The sequence below is a fragment of the Bos grunniens genome, chromosome 12 (genome assembly GCF_055505025.1).
Source record: "Bos grunniens cultivar Pamir isolate PY7600 chromosome 12, Bosgru_T2T1.0, whole genome shotgun sequence".
NCBI classification, from domain to species: Eukaryota; Metazoa; Chordata; class Mammalia; order Artiodactyla; family Bovidae; genus Bos; species Bos grunniens.
This window is the reverse complement of record NC_141176.1, coordinates 30,751,783-30,771,263: the sequence shown is the minus strand read 5'-3', so window position 1 is coordinate 30,771,263 and position 19,481 is coordinate 30,751,783. Positions and strand designations below refer to the sequence as shown.

Below are 19,481 nucleotides of genomic sequence, written 5' to 3'. Positions count from 1 at the left end.
AAATCCTCAACAGTCACAGCAAGGAAGAAAGGGGAGCCGTGGAATCAAGTTGTTGCTAGGTACCTTCCAGCTATAAATATCATACAACATGACAAAATAATGATGCATAAATAACTGCTTCACACTTGGGTCTACCTGGAACACTCTGGGAACCAAAGATAAAGCCAAAAGGCCACAGATAGCCTAGAGAAACGACACAAACACTGAGCGCTCAACCAACACACTCCCTATCACTCTTCACCCCCAAATGGCTGTACTAATTCACCCATAATTCTAACACGTCTAACAACGTATTTCTTTCCATTAGGTTCATTGAAAGACTGCAGGTCAGAAATTGGAAGAGAAATAAAGGCTGACAGCCTGATAACGAGAGTAAAAATGCTATGAAAGCAAACACCACAACTCAAAGACCACGGAGTGACAGGCAGAAAAGCTTGCTCGCCCCTCTGCTGGCTGCTGAGGGGGGCGCATCACAAGGAAAACTCTGAATCACAAAGAGAAGGTGATGTTCAAATTCTGTGTTTTACAAAGTCAGAGAACAAGTGTGACATCTTTTAGAAAGCTTTTAATAAAAGCCAATTAAAAATAGATAAGCATATGAAAAGATGTTTGACCTCATGTCACTAGAGAATTCAAAATTGAAACAGCACTGAGAACCCAGGAGACCCCTGTTAGCATGGCTCAGTGAGAACCCCGACAACACCAAATGCCCGTGAGGATGCCGAGCCACAGGGACCCTCACTCACGGCTGCTGGGGATGCAAATGGTGCAGTCACTTGGAAATGCAGCCTGGTGGTTTCTTACAAAACTGAACATAACTCTTAACCACACATTCCAGCAACTGTCCTCTCAAGTAAGTACTCAAATGAGTCGAAAACTTACGTCCACACAAAACGCTGAGCAGGAAGGTTGACAGTTTTGTTCATGAATGTTGAAGCCTGGGAGCAACCAGGATGTCCTTTCAGTGGGTGGTGGATGACCAGACTGGCACATCCATGTAATGGATTATTATTCCCTGATGAAGAGAAATGAACCATCAGCCACAAAAAGACAAGGAGGAATCTTAAATGCATACGGCTAAGTGAAAAAAGCCTGTCTAAAATGGGCACGCGCTGGGCGACTGCAGCTATATGGCATCCTGGAAAAAGACAAGCTGTGGACACAGCAGGAAGACCACTGAGTGCAGGGGTGAAGAGAAGGGGCAAAGGTGAGGATTTTAGGTCAGCGACACTGTAATGGTGGGTTTACGACACGACAACACGATGCTTTTGTCAAACCTGGTGAAGTGAAATGTAGACTGTGAACTTTAGTAATAATCAATACTGATCCAACTAAAACAAGTCAATCACACTGAAGTGAAGATACCGATAAAAGGGGAAATGGCGGGGTGAGGTGAGGACGGAAGAAGTGTATGAGAACTCTACGGACACACAAGCTTAATTTTTCTGTAAACGTAAAACTGCTCAAAAAATAAAGCCTGTGAATTTTTAAAAAGTACCTTTGGAGGATTCATAAAATAAGACATAGACACCCAGAAAATTCACCTTATGGAACACCCACTTTGCAAAATGGTCCTACACAAGGAAGACAAATGTATTTGTTAAAAGAAAATTAACTGAAAAGCCATTCTTATCTTACCTGTATCAAGCCTGAAGTTATTAGCATAATGCATGGCAAACACAAAATAATGGGTTTACAATGTGTGATTTTGTAAGAACTAAAACTCTGGAAAAAGTCATCCCTTGTTGCGAGGGATTTGTTACTCCCACTGGTGGCAATAAGTGGACTAGAGACTGTAGATCAAACATGAACCACAAAGAAAACACCGACAAGCCACGCTCTAGAAATTTATTACCAAATTACACTCTATGCACAGACACAGCTCAGCTCGTGAAACTAGCAATGTGGCCACACAAAATGTAAGGAAAAGCACATCTAATAAATACAATTTGGAAACATCATTTTAAGTTAGGTTCAAAACACTGGGACACAGACACTGAAACGAGAATCTTAACAGAACACCAATGGTCACAGCACAGAGCGATCTTACTGGACGCTGTGTCTGCACAGCCTTAACCGAGGGCATCAGTTGCTGCCGTGTGAATGGACGTGTCGCGTGCCCACCTCTGTGTGTGATCACGAAGCACTCAGGCCCTTGTACAGGAAGGGTTAGGTCCTTGCCACACGAGTGTGCCCTGGTGGTCAAGCCGCCGTGACAGAGGTGGGAAGACTAATGTAGATATTTGCAGAGGCTTCAACTGGAGGGTGTGACTTTGCCAGAGGAAGAACCACCAGCATCTTCAATTAAACTTTCAGTGTTAAAAAAAAAAAAAAAGTGAGTGAGAGAGGAGAGAGAAGGAAGCGATTCAAAAAACAAATCTGCCTAGATGATGAACTGAATTTCAACATGGTTCAGTTCATTCCCACGTGAAACTAAGCTTGCTGAACTGAGGTAGACTCCGGAAATGACATGTGCAAAGACTCAGGTTTTCCAAAGGGTAATATTTAGTCATTTCAGAGCTTGCAGAACAAAAGTGTGTCTTATAATTTTGAACATAAAATCAGAGTCCTTTCACTGGAGGAAAACCTCCATATTAATTCCCTATTTGTTGTGCCAAATTTCCAGAAACGTACACACTGCTGGTGACAAAGCAGAATCTAGATTATTTATATATATATATATAATAAAATCAATCAAGAAATGAGAAAGGGAAAATAAAAAAACTAAATCTGATGACATTACCTTCATATTTTTCTTGTTTTTATTAACAAGTCAACTGGAAATTTAGAAATATCCCTCAAGTTAAAGAGTTATTCAGAGCCAAAAAAAAAAACTAATAAAAATGCAAAGAATTATTGTCAATTTGTGAATGTTTAAAAACATAAGTGTTACTTAGGGCTTTATTTTTTAAATATTCATATCGTTTCCACAAGAGAAAACAACATTAAAAGCAAATGTCCTAAAAAATTAAATAAGTAAGTATAAAAAGCCTAATTTAAAAGTATAAATAAGTAAACACAGTAATTATAATGTGGTTTTAGCTTTTTCTGAAAAAAAAGTTAGCAGCAATGAGACTAAAACATTTGGGGTTTAAATATCTGAATTCCTCCAATATGCCTTCCAACTGTAATTCCTACCCTTTTCTATTGTGACAGATTTTTCAATTCACATAAATATTATGTACATCACTAAGTAAGTAGTATATATAGTATATAAACAAATCTATACAATCAAAACAGTTATGGAACAGAAGATACAAAACGAATGTTAAAAGAATGATTACCATTGCTTCCTTATGGGGTTAAAGCGGCCCTTTCTTGGAAAAGGCCAGCAATTACCCTTAGCATTCTATGCCTATCACACAGGAAATACCCTAAGGTGACTTATTGTTCGCAAGAGAAACGGAAGTGTGGGAATCTATAATGCCAAGACTCAATGATCAAAACAACCCAGAAGGAGCCAAAGCCCACAGGATAACCAAATGCCTGCCTTGTCCTTCACTGGACCTCTAAGTCCTTCAGGGTCAGGAGAGTAAAAACAGAACAGTGTCAGCTGATCTATGATTCTCATCATGGATTCAGTAGCGTATACAGAAACCTCCCAGGAAGGAATTCAAACTCAAGCTGTTCAAAACCAACGGCATCAATAATGTCATGTTTCAAAGAGTCAGCCTACACGTAGCGAAGTGTAAGAGTGACAATTATATTGAAAATCTGGGCAGTGTATTTTTCCTGGTGTAGCAGCTATATGTTTGTTTACAGTAGATTCACCAGACACTTGCTCATTTTTTGAATAATTAGTGATTTCAGCCTACTTTTTGACAGTCAAATATCACATCATAAAAAGTGCAATCTCCAGAGCCCAAACAAAGCCCCCACAGGCAGCTAGAACATAGCATGCTACTTCTTTCAAGCTGTCCTGGCATTTTTGGAGGCAGAGGTCCAAGCCCAACACGTATCTGGTCATTCTGGACCGCTGACGATGCTGCTGACTAGAAGACAAAATCTGGGACGCCAACGTCTACTTTCTACTTGGATTTATAGAAGGTTTCAGCCATTTGTCTGGCACATTTCATGAATATTAATTTCCTTCTAAAAACAAAGGAATTATCCAAGCAAAATGTTTGCAATAAACATGTAACAGGTTTACAGGTTCTCCACAATTACATGTGTACATGTTCAGAATAAACATGTAGCTTGGGAAATGGCAAAAATGGTTCTTGTAAACAGCCAGGTCTATAACAGTTGTATTGTTGAAGCAAATGGATTCCAGTTCTAATTTTAAAGCAAATTTGAAGAGAGAAAAACTTTCATATATAATCTTTCCAAAGCACACACAGGTTACCGTGCCTTTCATTTTCATTAGCTAGAGCCAGGATCCTTTAAGCGGTTAAGACATACCGAGCATTCACCATCCTCTACAGAAAAACCAGGGAAGTGAAAAAGCACACACGACTGACGGAACACAGTGAAGACAAGCTCCCAGGAACTAACCAACTGACAGTTTTTTAAAAAACCACAATTACTATGTTATTATGCATGAAGAAGTCAGGAAAAATTGAAACAGAAGCCAAGACAAATAACATAAAATCTAGAAATATGGTCTAACTAATCAACTAGCATATACAAAATTTTTGGCAATCAAAACACTAAGGTTTTAACCATGACCCCTTGGATTTCATGAAAAAAACAAGCTACTGGCTGGCAATAGTCTGCAAGATTATGTTAGTGTGATTATTTATTTTTAAAAGTTCATGAATAAAAGGAATTCAGATGAACTAATTCAATTAAAATCATGATATCTCATGATTTTATCTCTTCTAATCTATGCCTCAGAGGAAAGGGGGAGGGCGATTTAAAGCATCAGATGAATACTGCAGGTCAGAGTCAGACTTATCTAAAAGCTACATAGTCTTAGTAGGGCAAAAGCTCCTAAGCAAGTTGCTAAAAGTTAACTTCAACTGTGAAAAAAGCTGTATTATTTTTAGTTAAACTATTAGCTACTGTCTAAAATTGAAAATTCAGGATACCATCCAATACAATTTTTTTTAAAGCTTGACTATCAAAGCATAGGTTGCCCAGTCAAAATAACAATTTTTAAAAACTAACATTCGGCTACTCATAACTAGATACACGGCCTCTCTTTTTCTGGCCTCCTTCTTGTCTAATTCCTGCTGAAGTGAATGAGCAAGGTTGATTTCTAACCTAACCTTAGTGTGCATACAAGCACTCAACCTAGACAAGGAATGGTTTCTAAACGTTCAACTGAACATCATTCATTACGCACGATGCTGTTTTGTTAATAAACAAGCTGTCCAGAAACCATAAAGAGTTTGCTTTGTTTTGCATTAGCCACAAGAGAGTGGACTTGTTTAGAATACCAAAGCATTTATTTAGAATACGAAAGGCAAATTCAGCAAAAAACAATGTTAGAGCAAGGGTTGATCTGTTGAACTTATTGAAAGAAGAGTGAAAACAAACTCAGAAGTCTAGAACGAAGAGGAAGGTCTTATGCAAACATGATACTTTTCCCGCCCTTCCAATATGAAGTACTGCCAGCAAAAATACTCCAGACCAGAGGAGCCACCTGGCAAGATGATTCAAAAACCACAAAGCATGAAGCTATACACCCCCACAAAGCTCAATAAGTGATTAAATAGCTAGTGGAGGAAATGGTGAGGGAGGGGAAGGTAAACATTCAAACGGTATAACAGCCTCTAACAGTAGTGGTTGAATGCTGAAGGTTTAACTAGCAGATTCATTATTTATTCCAAAACTATCACTCTTCACAATAAGGAACAGTTCTGACACAAACCCTGTTCTGATGCTAAAAGTCAACAGAAACAGGTCCTTCGTGTTCAGAGCAAAGAAGAGGAAAAAAAATGCAAAGTCAGAAACAGAGTTCCTTCTAGATGTTCTGTAAACGAGTTTCTACAACAGCACATAGGTCACTTTTTCAGCCCTCTGCACTCTGGTGCGGGTGTGCAGTCATAACGCATGGACACGTGAATGTCAGGCTCTCTGTGTAGGCTTTTCTTATTTCTCAACTACATGTATACTCTTTGTGGTTTTAAATTGTTTTCCTTTCAGAGAAAAATCTCTCCAATGAAAAGTTTCAAACCTGTTTTAAAAAAAAAAATTGCTGGAATTTCTTCACATTTTATAGACAAAAATACCAGAAATGAAAGAGCTGACAGAAATTCAAGCAGATCCAAATTCTACCATCCACTTTTCATATTTCTCTAAGTCTGCTGCAGAGACAGACTTTGCGATTTTCTTAAGAGCCAACTCAAAGTCTCCTCTGGTCACGGGCATCTGAAGCTCCTCTTTAGAGAGTGCACGGATCTCTTCTGGACTGAGACCGTTGATTCGCCGTCTCATGGCCATTAAGGATGCATCCCTAAAAACATACCAGGATCAGTGAGAATTTACTGTTGTGAATGTTTCAGACACATCTATTATGATAAAGTTAAGGGAACACATTCAAAAGATCATTTTTACATGTTTTTATGATGCCGCTCAGAATTTTCCACTTCAGAGAGAGACATCCTGAGGGTTCAGGAAAGGTGAAGACAGGGTGCTAAGGATTTAACCATAAAAGGGACTGTTGGTGAATCCTAAAAGTCTAGGTTGGGCTCAGATGGTGCTGAATTTTCTTTTCCCTCACTTGTTCTTCACAGGCAGCCCAGAAGTCTAGGAAACTGAAGGGGAATTATGAAATACGGAATTGAGGACTTGGAAATAAATATAAGGCTAATGTTAGGATAACTTAAATCTTATGCCAGTTTGTCTACAATCTAAGCAGGGGAAGAAAAGTCAAGAACCTTTCTCCCTGGAGCATGAATACATGTACACACAGTAGATATGGGTGGGCAAGTGAAGAAGTAAAATCTGGCTTCTCCAGATCCTATTTTCAACTCTATTCTTGATCACTTGTAAATAATTATGCAGGTTAAGTAGACAATGACTGCTCACAAGATAGCTAACAGGCAGACAAGCCAATCAAAATTTCACATTTTTATACATTTTACTATAGCAATAGTAGAAGCTGTTATGAGCTTCCTGAGTGCCACTAAACTTAGATGTACACAGAAAAGTAATCGTAGAAAAAATGAGTAACATAGATATCACGGTTTTTACTGATGTCAATTTAAGTGTTGTCAGGAAAGTTAAGTACTGAAAAAAAATCCTCTTGAGTGATGTGAACTGTCTAAAAGTTATGTTACTAAACTGAAAGGGATATTTACATATATATATATATATATATAAAATTGATCACTTTTCTTCGTCTGTGTGTAGTAAAATAATGCTAACCCAAACTAAATGATATTATTTTATGTTGATGTAGTGAGGCTCCAATTTAGGGCTAAATTAATCTCAGGTTGTTGAAGTTATTATTAACAAGTTAGGCAAAACAATTTCTTAAAAATCAAAGGCTATACAAGGTGAACATATTGTTATATAACTATTCAGCTAACAATGACCAGTGAAGTGTTACAGAAAACAACTAATACAAAAAGGTCACAGATCATTAAAAAAAAAAAAAAATACCTGCAAACGTTAGTTATATCAGCACCAGAGTACCCCTCAATCTTCTCTGCTATATCTTCCAGTTGAATATCTGGATCCAGCTCAACTTCACGAAGATTGATTTTCAGAAGCTCAGTTCTTCCTTTTGCTGTTAAAAGATTTTTTTGCTACTATTAGATATTTTACTTTACAAACCATTTTGTTAAGAAATCATCTATTAACATTCAGGAAAAGAAACAGAGTCTAATGCAAAGAAGAGTAAATAACTCTGAGTCTACAGATAATACTGATTTACCCCATGACCTGGAATCATGTAACTTCCTGTGGGCCTTAGCTGCAATGACTAATAACTGAAACAAAACTCGGAGTTTTCCTAAAAGATTGTGAAGACACTTGCCATGCGAACAAAGGTTTGAGATCCTTTATGAAAAATAAAAACATTAGTATTCTAGCACCAGAAATCCTTTTGTAAAAACAAAAATGTACTTAGCCTAGTTTTATGAAACTAGAGCACATGGAGTATAACTCCTGAGTTACTTTGCTCATCTTCTAGTACGACACAGGAAAAGCTTTCTAGAACTCTAATCAGTATTTTTTTTAATCTAGTTTTCTTTTCCTAGAAATTAGCAATTGGCACAAAACGCTTATTAATGTATTTTTTTTAATGGGGAGCCAGCTCACAGACATTCGTTGTTCCAATGTGACTGAAAATGTGTATGAAGTGAGCCCAAACAAACTGCAGACTTTTTAATATAACCAATCTTGCTGTTTTACCACCAGTTTTTGTGGCAAATCTGCTTAATACAGCACACTAAGATGATGCAAAATTAGTTCAGATGTGGCTCTCTATTATTTTCTAATAGGCAAAATGAAATTTAATTATCTCAATTTTTATTTTGAAAATTTAAAAATTTCAAGTAAAAACAGACTCAGTGAACACCATCTACCTTTTCTTTAGATCCCCCAGCTGTCACCCAGTTATCACCCCCTTGCCTTCTCCTCTACTCCCCTACCTTATCAACTGTGAGGAGCTACAGGCATCACAACACTGTACCTTAAATTACTCAGCAGTGTCTCCTAGGAACAAAGGTATCCATACAATCATCTCACTAAGCAGGAAATGTAACACCGGTACGTGAGGATTATCTAATATACAATCCAGACTGAAATGTCCACATTTGTCCCAGGCTTTCATTCCTTTCTTAAAGACCTAAATTACAGATGGCATTAAGTTATTGTCTCTTTAATTTTCTTCAGTCTTAAACAGTTCCCCAGTGTTGTTCTGTTTGTGCCGTCTTTCACAACACTGACAATTCTCCCCCATATGATCTTACAGAGTTAAGGCATTCCAATAAAACACTCCATCAGGTACGTTTGAACCTGACAGGCAGATAGATATGAAAATGTTAATACAAAGAACCAAGAATAACCAAGACACTCTGGAAGAAAAAAGGCAAGGTGGGAGGAACTGCTCTACTACAGAGCTGCTGCTAAGTCGCTTCAGTCGTGGCCGACTCTGTGTGACCCCATAGACGGCAGCCCACAGGCTCCCCCGTCCCTGGGACTCTCCAGGCAAGAACACTGGAGTGGGTTGCCATTTCCTTCTCCAATGCATGAAAGTGAAAAGTGAAAGTGAAGTCGCTCAGTCCTGTCCGACCTCTAGCGACCCCATGGACTGCAGCCCACCAGGCTCCTCTGTCCATGGGATTTTCCAGGCAAGAGTACTGGAGTGGGGTGCCATTGCCTTCTCCCCTACTACAGAGCAATAAGATTCAAATCTCTGTAACACTCTTGCAGAAGCAGACGAACAGATCCAGGATAGAGAATGGGAAGCCCAGAAGCAGAGCAGGGCATACAGTGTGGACACCTGATTCAGGCAGTGGGAGAAAAAGTCTTTTCAATAAATGACACCAGAAGTGACTATTCACAGAAGGAAAAGTGAAATTGGGTCATACCTCACCATACATAAAAATCAGTGCCAGATGTATTACTGATCTAAATATAAGATGCAAATTCATAAGCATTTCAGAAGATAAAGCAGGAATCTACCCTAATGACCTCGGAGTAAGTATTCATAAGACATAAAAGAAATCGATTACAAACAAAAAGACTAATAAATTGACCATATTAAAATCAGGAACTCCTGTTCATCAAAAGACACGGCTTATAAACTCAGTGAAAACACACAATCTACAGAGTTTGAGAAATACAACAGACGAGACAAAAAACTTATATCTAAAATAGTTAAAGAATTCCTACAAATCAGTAAGAAAAAGTCAGACCACCTAACAGAAAAATGGGCAAAAAACTTGAACACGTATATCACAAAATTCAAATGGCCAATCAGTAAAGGAAAAGATGTTCAAATTCCTTAATAGTAAAGGAAAGACAAAGTAAACCACAATAAGCACTGGCACACATTTAGAAGTCTGACAAGACTAGGAGATGGAGAAATGCACATATGGGAACTCTCACATGCTGCTGGGAGGAGTGTACACTAGAGCAACCACTTTGGTTTTTTTGTTTTTTAATTTAATTTTATTTTTTAACTTTACAATATTGTATTGGTTTTGCCATATATCAAAATGAATCCGCCACAGGTATACATGTGTTCCCCATCCTGAACCCTCCTCCCTCCTCCCTCCCCATACCATCCCTCTGGGTCGTCCCAGTGCACCAGCCCCAAGCATCCAGTATCGTGCATCGAACCTGGACTGGCGACTCATTTAATATATGATATTATACATGTTTCAATGCCATTCTCCCAAATCATCCCACCCTCTCCCTCTCCCACAGAGTCCAAAAGACTGTTCTACAAGCCAGAAAGAAAAACACCAATACAGTATACTAACACATATATATGGAATTTAGAAAAATGGTAACAATAACCGTGTATACGAGACAGCAAAAGAGACACTGATGTAGAGCAACCACTTTGGAAGACAGACTGGATTTATCTACTGATGTTTCAGCTACGTTACACGACCCAGCAATTCGCTCCTAGGACGGAATGCTCCATCATGGCCTAAGGAAACTTAGGCACTGGCACCACTACAGCACATAGAAGAATGCTCAGAGCAGCAGAGCAGCCTAAACCTGGAAATAAGCATTAACAGCCATCAAATAACATGATGGGTAATTGTGGTATGACCACATAATGGATGTTATGGGCTGAACTGTGTCCCCGCTAAATTCTTAAGTTGAAACTCTAGGCTCCAATGCAGTTGGTAGCATTCCACACACAGCAGGTGGATGTTAGTGAGTGAATATCACTTTGCTCTTTTAGTCCCAGTACTAGAACATCACTATGTTTGTAAATCAGAATGTTTTATGTGGCCTGTCCTAAGAACTTAAAACACTGAGTTTAACATAACGCGTTCTTCCACAGAAATAAAACTCCCAACAGCCAACTTCAAGGAACTCTGGGGCCTAAGCCTGCTCCTACGTGAAGGCCTTGTAGGACTGAAGCTCAGTAGGCAGCACGCTCCTCTCCCCCAGTGACCATGACGTGGGGAAAGTAACTTCTGACACTGGTTCTATCCATGATTTGTTAGAAGAGTCTAAGTAGGATTTATCACCTCTATAAAACTGAATTAATGATACTTAATAACATTGTGAAAGGATTTAATGAGGGTTTAATGTGGCAACAACAGCATAAAGAACTGTCAACGCTACATGACCAAGTTAGTACACATTTGAAATTTAAATAAACACTGTCAGATAGATCACACACTTGTAGTAACAATTCTTCTTGAGTACCCGAGGCCGTCCAGCACGGCGGGTAACCAGCATGTGCTCCAGGGCCGGGCATACATCCAGCTCTGCTGCCCTGGGAGGACACCTAACCCTCGGGGCTTCAGGCTCTCACGAGGAAAGGTGAGAAGAGACTCGACCTCACGAGCCCCGTGCCATGAGCTAACACCTGAAAGGCGCAGCCCATAGGCAGCACGCAGTAAGTGGTCATTGTCCCACCACCCCCAGTCAATCAACAAACAGGACTAGAGGGAGACAGAGAAAGCCAGAGCCCTTCTATAAAGGACCAACTGGGAGATGGACAATACAGAGGAAACGGCCAAGGGAGTGGAGCCCACACAGGGAGACAGGTCAGGGCAAAGAAGACCTCAAAGAACTGGTGTGTTTTCATTGACTCAGAAAAACCAATAAAATTTAAATAGAAAGGAAGAGAGAAAACACCCTGGGAAATGAGAGCACTGTAAACCGTGACATGAGAGTAGGAAGAAGCACGCGTGAAAAAAATGTAAGTAGAAAAGTAAAACAGAATACTAAGAAATGCAGACACAAAAATGAAAGGTAAGGTATTGAAAAGAGAGCTTCAAAGAAGCACTCTAACCCTGATGTGATAGGAAATAAGAATCATTTGGAGTCTAAGAGACTCTGTGATGCCCTGGTGGTTTAGGGAGGTGAGTCTAAAAGCAAAGCATAACTAAACGAAGGGGCTGGAGAAAGGCAGTCGTCAGGCTGACAGGAGGTTGCTGTCGTCATTCAGATGCATCAGGTATTCAGTGAGCGGCCAAGCTCCACCTGAGCCTGTTACCTGACTTCCTCCTCATGTTGACCACGGCAGACGGGAGTCACCAAGGTGGCCTGACAGCCTCTCGTCCACATGCACTTCTACAACGTGATGCCATCCCCACCCACTGGTGGTCTCACTCCCCTCCACCTGAAAATGGGTGGGCTTGTAAACGTTTCTACCCAGGGTACCAAGAGATGACACTACCTGACCTCCATGGCCAGCTCAAAAAAACCGCACCGTCTACCTTTTCCGGTGGAACAATCACTCCTGAGGCCCTGAGCGACCATGTATGAAACGTGATCAGCTGAGGCCGCCATGCCTGCACAAGCCCAGGCCACGTGGAATAACCCCAAGTAACACACAGAGGTGCTCCACCTGAGGCCCCAGGCCTCCGCCCCAGGTGGAGACACTCCAGATAAGTCAGGCTTCGGCGTGGAGTCACCTCCTCTGCTGACCTTCCAGCTGTGACCCCAGACATGAGGGGACACACACACAGCATCCCTGCGGTGCCCTATCCAAATTCCCGATCCACAGACTGTGAGTAAAACAAGACTGTTTGCAATGGCAAGAGTAACCCATCCTCTGCCTTTCCTCGCCATCAAGTTCTAATTGCCTCTCAATCTAAAAGAAATCTGCATATTTCTTTATGTAAATTACATATCTTACAATATGCCTTTTTGGGTGGCTTTTCTTGTTTTATCTATTTTCATTCCTGTACTTCTTGCTTTTTCCAACTAAAAACGTCTTTTCATGGCATAGATTTTGTTCATAAAATGTCCTTCAATTTTTTTAACTTTCTAAATCTATTTTTCTTTCCATTCCTTTTACTCTAGATTTCTAAACCGTTCTTTCAGGCCTGTTGTCTTCCCACATTTCTTTATAGTTCTGTCTCTTCCACACCCTTTACCCATCAGATTCTTCAACACCCTTCTATCCCACCAGATTATCCCACAATAGCTGTCTACTCATTTTCAAGCAGCCATGCCTGTTTCCATCCTTCTCTATGGAAATTCAGTGAAAAATGCAACTTCCTCCATGAAGTCTCCCCTCAGCACCTCGGTCAGAATTTACTATTCTTCATTTCCACCCCAAAAGACTATGGGCAACCCCAGTATCACGTGCTCCCTGGTTTCACTGCAGTTAAACTGGGTAGGTGTATGGCTCCCTTCCAATCATACAGGAACTCTCTAAAGACAAGGGTCACACATTATATTGACACAATACCTAATAATAAATGTCCTTCAAATAGCAGAGAGCTAAATAAACACCTGTGAAATTAATTAACACAGATGAAAGAAGTTAGAAATAGTGGAGTTCTGATTATGATTATTTGTTTGGGAGCCCTTTAGGAGAAAGCAATTTCTCCAGTTCTACGGTCACAAGGTACACACGTTCAGACTAGTAATAAGCAAAGAGAAGCACCTAAAAGTCATTACCCACGATGGACATAACCTTTTCATACAGGAAAATAAGTTTAGAAAAAAAATCTCAACAGTCAGCCACGTCTATGTTCTCCAATATTTCAAAGAAAGCTGAATCTCTGCCTTTGTACCATCAACTCGTATCTTTCCCCCCAAGCTAAGCTTTCCTCAGCAGTTTATAAAATTCTGTCATCAATTATCTTTCTAATTATATATTTTCTCTCACACAGGAGTACTGGGTAAGTACGTCGAGGAGCTAAGACAGCAGAGAGCACAGTATAAGCACACAAATATCAGCTATTATTACACCTGGGTCTGGGACCTCGGGAACACTGGTCAGCTGTGAAGTGGGATCAACATTCCCTACCTAACAGGGTTGTATTAGTATTAAATAAAATAAAGCATGTTCCATGGGGGAAAAAAACAACACTGCCCTGAATGTAGAAACTTCATTGTAGCCTGTCTCCAAAAACAGCAAATTGGTTATTTATAAACTTCTATAAGCAGAATGCCAACAGAATGAAGACTTAGAGAAACAGAGAAAGGTAACAAGGAGTAAAAGAAAGATCAAAATAGAGTAGAAGGAAGGCATCATACCTGTCGGCAGAGGTATATATATCCTTTTTTCTAATCTCCTCCGCAATGCTTCATCAATGTCCCATGGGAAGTTAGTGGCAGCCAATACCATGACCATTTTGGAAGGATCATCATTCTCCAAAGCTCCTCCTACTCCTATGGACAACAAGGGCAAAGAAGAGCATTTTTCTTACAGTCCCTTATTCTTTCATTCAACCAGTACTTCTAAGCATCAGCTACAGGCTTGGTGGGAGGCTCAGTGACAAACATGATGTGGTCCTTCTCACCTGTGTGGTGTCAGAAACCAGACAGATCCACAGAGGAGACAGAGAGGTAGAAGAATTCCCACAGTCTATTGCAGAAGTCTAATCCAATAAGAAAATCTAATTTTTTTCTGTAATCTTTTTTTTTTGTTGTTTTTCCTCTGCAAAGAGGAGGCAAGGGAGATTATGCTGTTTTACTACTTTATTTTTTTTTAATCATGATTTTTTTAGTTATTACTCTGTTTTTCTCGAGAAAGGAGAACAGAATAGAGTTCACATTTATTTAATACTAGCATGCAATCATAATTTTGAGAGACATTATACTGCAATAATTTTGTCCTTCTAATATATGTGACTGAGAAAAAATAAACAAGAAATTTCAGAATGAATGTAATAATCAATTGCTACTGAAAATAACCATTTCTTTTTACACAAAACCAAATATATGGACACAGGGTCTATCTTCTCAGAATTAAAATTTTAGAACAAAAAACCAGGTTTACAGAATGGAAACTGAAGAATAAACAAAAAAAAATTATCAAAAACTCACAAACTTTATCAATATGAATTTTGAGTCTGATATAACAAAGTAGTAGATTTAAAACAACTTAATTCAATGGTATTTTCTTAATAAATTACTAAACTCTTATTTCAATCATTATTATAAAGAGTTAAGCTGTCCAACTAATGGTCACAAATACCCAGCAATAAAATTCAGCTACTAAATTTGTATTTGGTGATGTTTTTAAATGTTTTTGTGTTTTCCTCCACATTCTTCCTTGAAAAAAAAATACAACACAGACATTCCTTTCTTTTATACTTCAACAGACACAAAAATGGTAAACTCACTGAGGGAAGGGCCTCCTAGTACTGAATTATTTTATACCTCTTACACTGCCTGGCAATCAGAGTCACATATCTCTAAAGAGCAGCTCTGGGTCCATTACTCCCTTCCTCCAATGGCTCCCCAAAGCCTTTCCTTCTTAATCTGAGTAACTTCTACCAATACTTCAAAGCCCTTTGGCTATTCCCTTCTATGATTCCCTTCATCTGGGTGGTACCCCTCCTACTGTGTTTTCACTACACTCAGAGTTTAGTTCTACTACAGTACTAGCAATATATTGTAATTGTCTATGAAGTGCCTGCTTCTCAACTAGAACAGTGGTTCTCAAACTTTTTGGTCCCAGAATCCTTTTTACACCTTTAAAGATTACTGAGCCTCATAGAGTTTTAGTGTGTGTGGAGTATATCAATATTCAACACTTATTATTAAAAACTATACCGAGACTTAAAAAATATTAATTCATTTTAACAATAAAAAATACATTATTTATTAACATAGTTAATTAACATAGTTTATCAAAAATAACTGTTTTTTAAAACCAAAAAGAATTAGTAAGAAGGCCGGCTTTTTTTTTTTTTTTTTTTTTTTGCATTTCTGCAAATCTCTCTAATGTTTGACTCAACAGAGGAGAGGTGGCTTCTCATATCTGCTTCAGCCTTTCACCTACAGTGATATTCCACATGTCTTATACCCTCTGAAAGTCTCCACTGTTTTACTTACAAGAGAATGAGAGTGAAAAAAGTAAGCAACATCTTGATATTATTATGAAAGTAGTTCAGCATTTGAACACCTTTTAGGAGTTTTAAAGACCTCTGGGACCCTGGACCACATCTCTAAACAGTAAGCCCCTTGAAGGCCATGACATTCCTTTTCTTTGTAACCTCAGAACCTGAAACGGTACAAGTATGCAGCAGACACCTTCTGAGTGCTTGAAGAAATGAACAACTGGGTGGATGAACAAATGACTACAAATAAACTTCAGGGCCTTCTGGTCCATTCACTGAGAATTTCCAAAAAATCAATCTACACAAAATTCAAAAAGGGAACTAGAATAGTTTTGAGGCATTAACTATCAATTACCATCCATCTGAATGAGCAGCTCAGACTTGACTCTGCGACTTGCCTCATGTTCATCAGAGGTTCCTCTTCGACTGCAGATAGAATCTATCTCATCGATGAAGATCGTGGTGGGGGCATAAAACCTAGCCTTTGTGAAAATATTTGAAAGAAATCATTTAATGATCTCATAAAATAAACTGAATTTCTAAAATGCCATTTTCCTCCATCTAAAACAACAGTAAAAAAGAGGAGAAATTTTTCATTGCTTTAATGCCACTCTTTGGTTACTGATGTGTTAATCATATCAGGAAAAGGAAAATCCTAAAAATAAAAGATAAGTTATACAGTTGGTGAAGTCAGGTGACAGATACACAAGGATTCATGGTCCTATCTTTCTACTTCTGTGTTTGAAAACTTCCATAATACAAAACGCTCCTAAAGATAAATCATCAATGTATCCTCAAATATACATTCCTAAGTAACTATTGCAAATGTTTATGAAAAAGGAACAAACTTTAATGATAGATCAATTCCTAACTGGTTTTCAAAATATATGTTAAAATATACTTCTGCTCAATCCACTCATTACAGAGCCAGAAATATCCTCCAAACTACACACATTTCCCAAGTCTCTTCTACCCTCCCTGGATGGGATGCCACGGGGCTTCAACCTCAGAGAGGAATGCAAGCTGAAGACACAAGAGCCACTCCACAAAACTCACCACCTCATGTCTTACTAGTGTCAAGAACTCTGAAACAACTACACTTGACCTTTTTTAAAGATACCTAGGTGAATGGATCTAGGTTACAGGGATACCATGTGCCTATACAAATGGGACTCTGAAACCCAAACATATCATCACTCACCATTTCAAACAACAGACGAACCAACTTCTCAGATTCGCCTCTATATTTAGACGTCAGTGTGGAAGAGGAGACATTAAAGAAGGTTGTGCCGCACTCGGTGGCCACGGCTTTAGCCAGCATGGTCTTTCCAGTGCCTGGGGGCCCAACCATCAGCACTCCCTGAAATTTCAAAAGATGTATTAAGTGATTTATCAGATTAAAATACTTTTTTATAAAATATCATCAGCTAATAATGTACACGAAACTCTTCCCATCAAAAGAGAAGTTCAACTGTCACAGTAAAATCATGGTGCATTCGACACGTTTCATTTTATAGACAGGAAAAACTAAAATGACGAATTACTTCACAGAATGTCTCAAAGGTATCAGAGGTACTCAGAGGTGGGCTAACAACGGGCCCAGACAACAAGGAATTGCCTGGGACATCTGGAGAGGCCCTGGCAGAAGACAAACATGGATGGTCTTGGGCACAGCTTAAGACTGACTGCTCTGTTTAAGCAATGAAAATAGATGACATTTTCTACCACATGGAGCAGAATTATATATCCTTTGCCCTCCTTAGACACAAAACCTATCCTTCACAACACACAATATATAATTTAGATCAGAAATAAAGATCCATTTATCAGCTTATAAAGTAACTAAAATCTAGTGGTGATTCAAGCAATCAAATTAGCTATCATTTTAACTGTGCTGGACAGTTAATAGTTTACATAAAACACTGTTAGTAATGAAAAAGCCAAATATAGACTAAAATCTAAATTTTAGTTATTTCTCACCTTTGAAAGCAAATAAACAGAAGTATTCTATAAAAATAAGTTGAGGAGTACAAATTATCCAAGAACACTAATCTTCCAGTCCTTTAGACTAGAAGATTTTTAAATACTTACCATTTTCTTCTAACACTTTCAGTGAGAGTTCAGATATACACTTAACACTACATTTTTTTGGCATAATAGTTGGTGATCTTAAGATGAATTCTGAGCCATTTGTTAATAAGCTTTAGAGGAGTTAAACTTTGAAAACTATGTGCATAGCAAAGTTTCATAAACTCTAAATTTAGAAACTGTCCAAACCTGCTTCTAGCTATGGAATTTTGATACCCAGGACAACGAGGGATCAGCACGATTTAAAACACTAGTTTTATAAAAAAATTTTTTTGCTTTGAAGAAACCTTTAACTATACGTGAGACTAATATTTCAAAAACTGTAAAGACAACTAATAGTATAGGCACAGCTACAAAAAAGGCCCTGTTTCTCTTTCCACTGTCCTCTTAATGCCCTCTCAGTTCTCATAATGTCATTAACATGGCCATGACCAGATGATTTCCAGTGTCAGCATCTGTGCACAAACATAGCTCACAGACACAGGACAGCATTCAAACACGTCACCTCCTCGTGATGTTACCCCTTCAACTGTCTCCTCTCTTTCCTGTATCTCCTCTCCTGTTTATTTGAAAAATGAAATCCTTCACTTGACCCTACAAATGCTCTAATGACTATCTACCTCTCCCTCTCCCTTCCTGACCAAGCTTCTTAAAGAAATGTTTTATGCTTACTGTTTTTTGTTTTTTTTTTCGTTTTCTGAATGTTGAGCTTTTTTTTTTTTAATTTTATTTTATTTTTAAACTTTACATAATTGTATTAGTTTTGCCAAACATCAAAATGAATATGCTTACTGTTTCTTCATGAGCTACAGTCTGACTTCTGCCTCCACTGCTTCACTAAAAATACCTGACTAACCCAATGGTCACTTTTTAACTCACAGCTTCTCTTCTCCTTCTGACCTTTGATGCCAATACCCATTCATTCCCTTCTCCCTGAAACTATTCCTCCCCAGGCTGGTTCTAGGACACACCTACCATTCCAGGTGTTTTAAAACCCCTTTAAATACCTATTTTATGAAGGCCTTATTATTTCTTTTAAACATTATTTTTAAAGTTATTATAAAGGGGGAAATTTATGGTACTAAGTTCCCTAAATTAGTAATATCTGTAACAAATAGATATCTGTATCTAAAACAAATAGATATCTATAACAAATAGATATTACAAGCACAAGTTGGAATCAAGATCGCCAGGAGAAATATCAATAATCTTTGATATGCAGATGACACCACCATATGGCAGAAAGTGAAAAAGAACTAAACAGCCTCTTGAGGAAAGTGAAAGAGGAGAGTGAAAAAGTTAGCTTAAAGCTCAACATTCAGAAAACTAAGATCATGGCATCCAGTCCCATCACTTCATGGCAAATAGATGGGGAAACAGTGGCTGACTTCATTTTTTTTGAGCTCCAAAATCACTGCAGATGGTGTTTGTAGCCATGAAATTAAAAGACGCTTACTCCTTGGAAGGAAAGTTATGACTAAGCTAGACAGCATATTAAAA

At 38.6% G+C, this 19,481-nt stretch overlaps 1 protein-coding gene across 31 annotated transcripts in view; it reads right to left on the bottom strand.

Moving 5' to 3' along the window:
• Positions 1-1,834: 1,834 nt before the first annotated feature.
• The window catches only part of KATNAL1 (katanin catalytic subunit A1 like 1), a 58,740-nt gene continuing 41,093 nt past the window's right edge, over positions 1,835-19,481 (bottom strand). For 19 of the 31 annotated variants that reach the window (XM_086329553.1, XM_086329555.1, XM_086329552.1 and 16 more), the window contains 5 exons: positions 17,095-17,253; positions 16,249-16,375; positions 14,083-14,217; positions 7,552-7,678; positions 1,835-6,400 (listed from right to left, as the gene is read on the bottom strand). In XM_086329553.1, the coding sequence (XP_086185679.1) occupies positions 6,202-6,400; positions 7,552-7,678; positions 14,083-14,217; positions 16,249-16,375; positions 17,095-17,253 (747 nt within the window). In that variant the 3' untranslated portion in view covers positions 1,835-6,201. Of the gene's footprint in view, positions 6,401-7,551; positions 7,679-8,584; positions 8,741-14,082; positions 14,218-16,248; positions 16,376-17,094; positions 17,254-19,481 lie in introns of all 31 variants that reach the window. The other 12 variants (XR_015138142.1, XR_015138140.1, XR_015138139.1 and 9 more) reach the window with 4 other exon arrangements.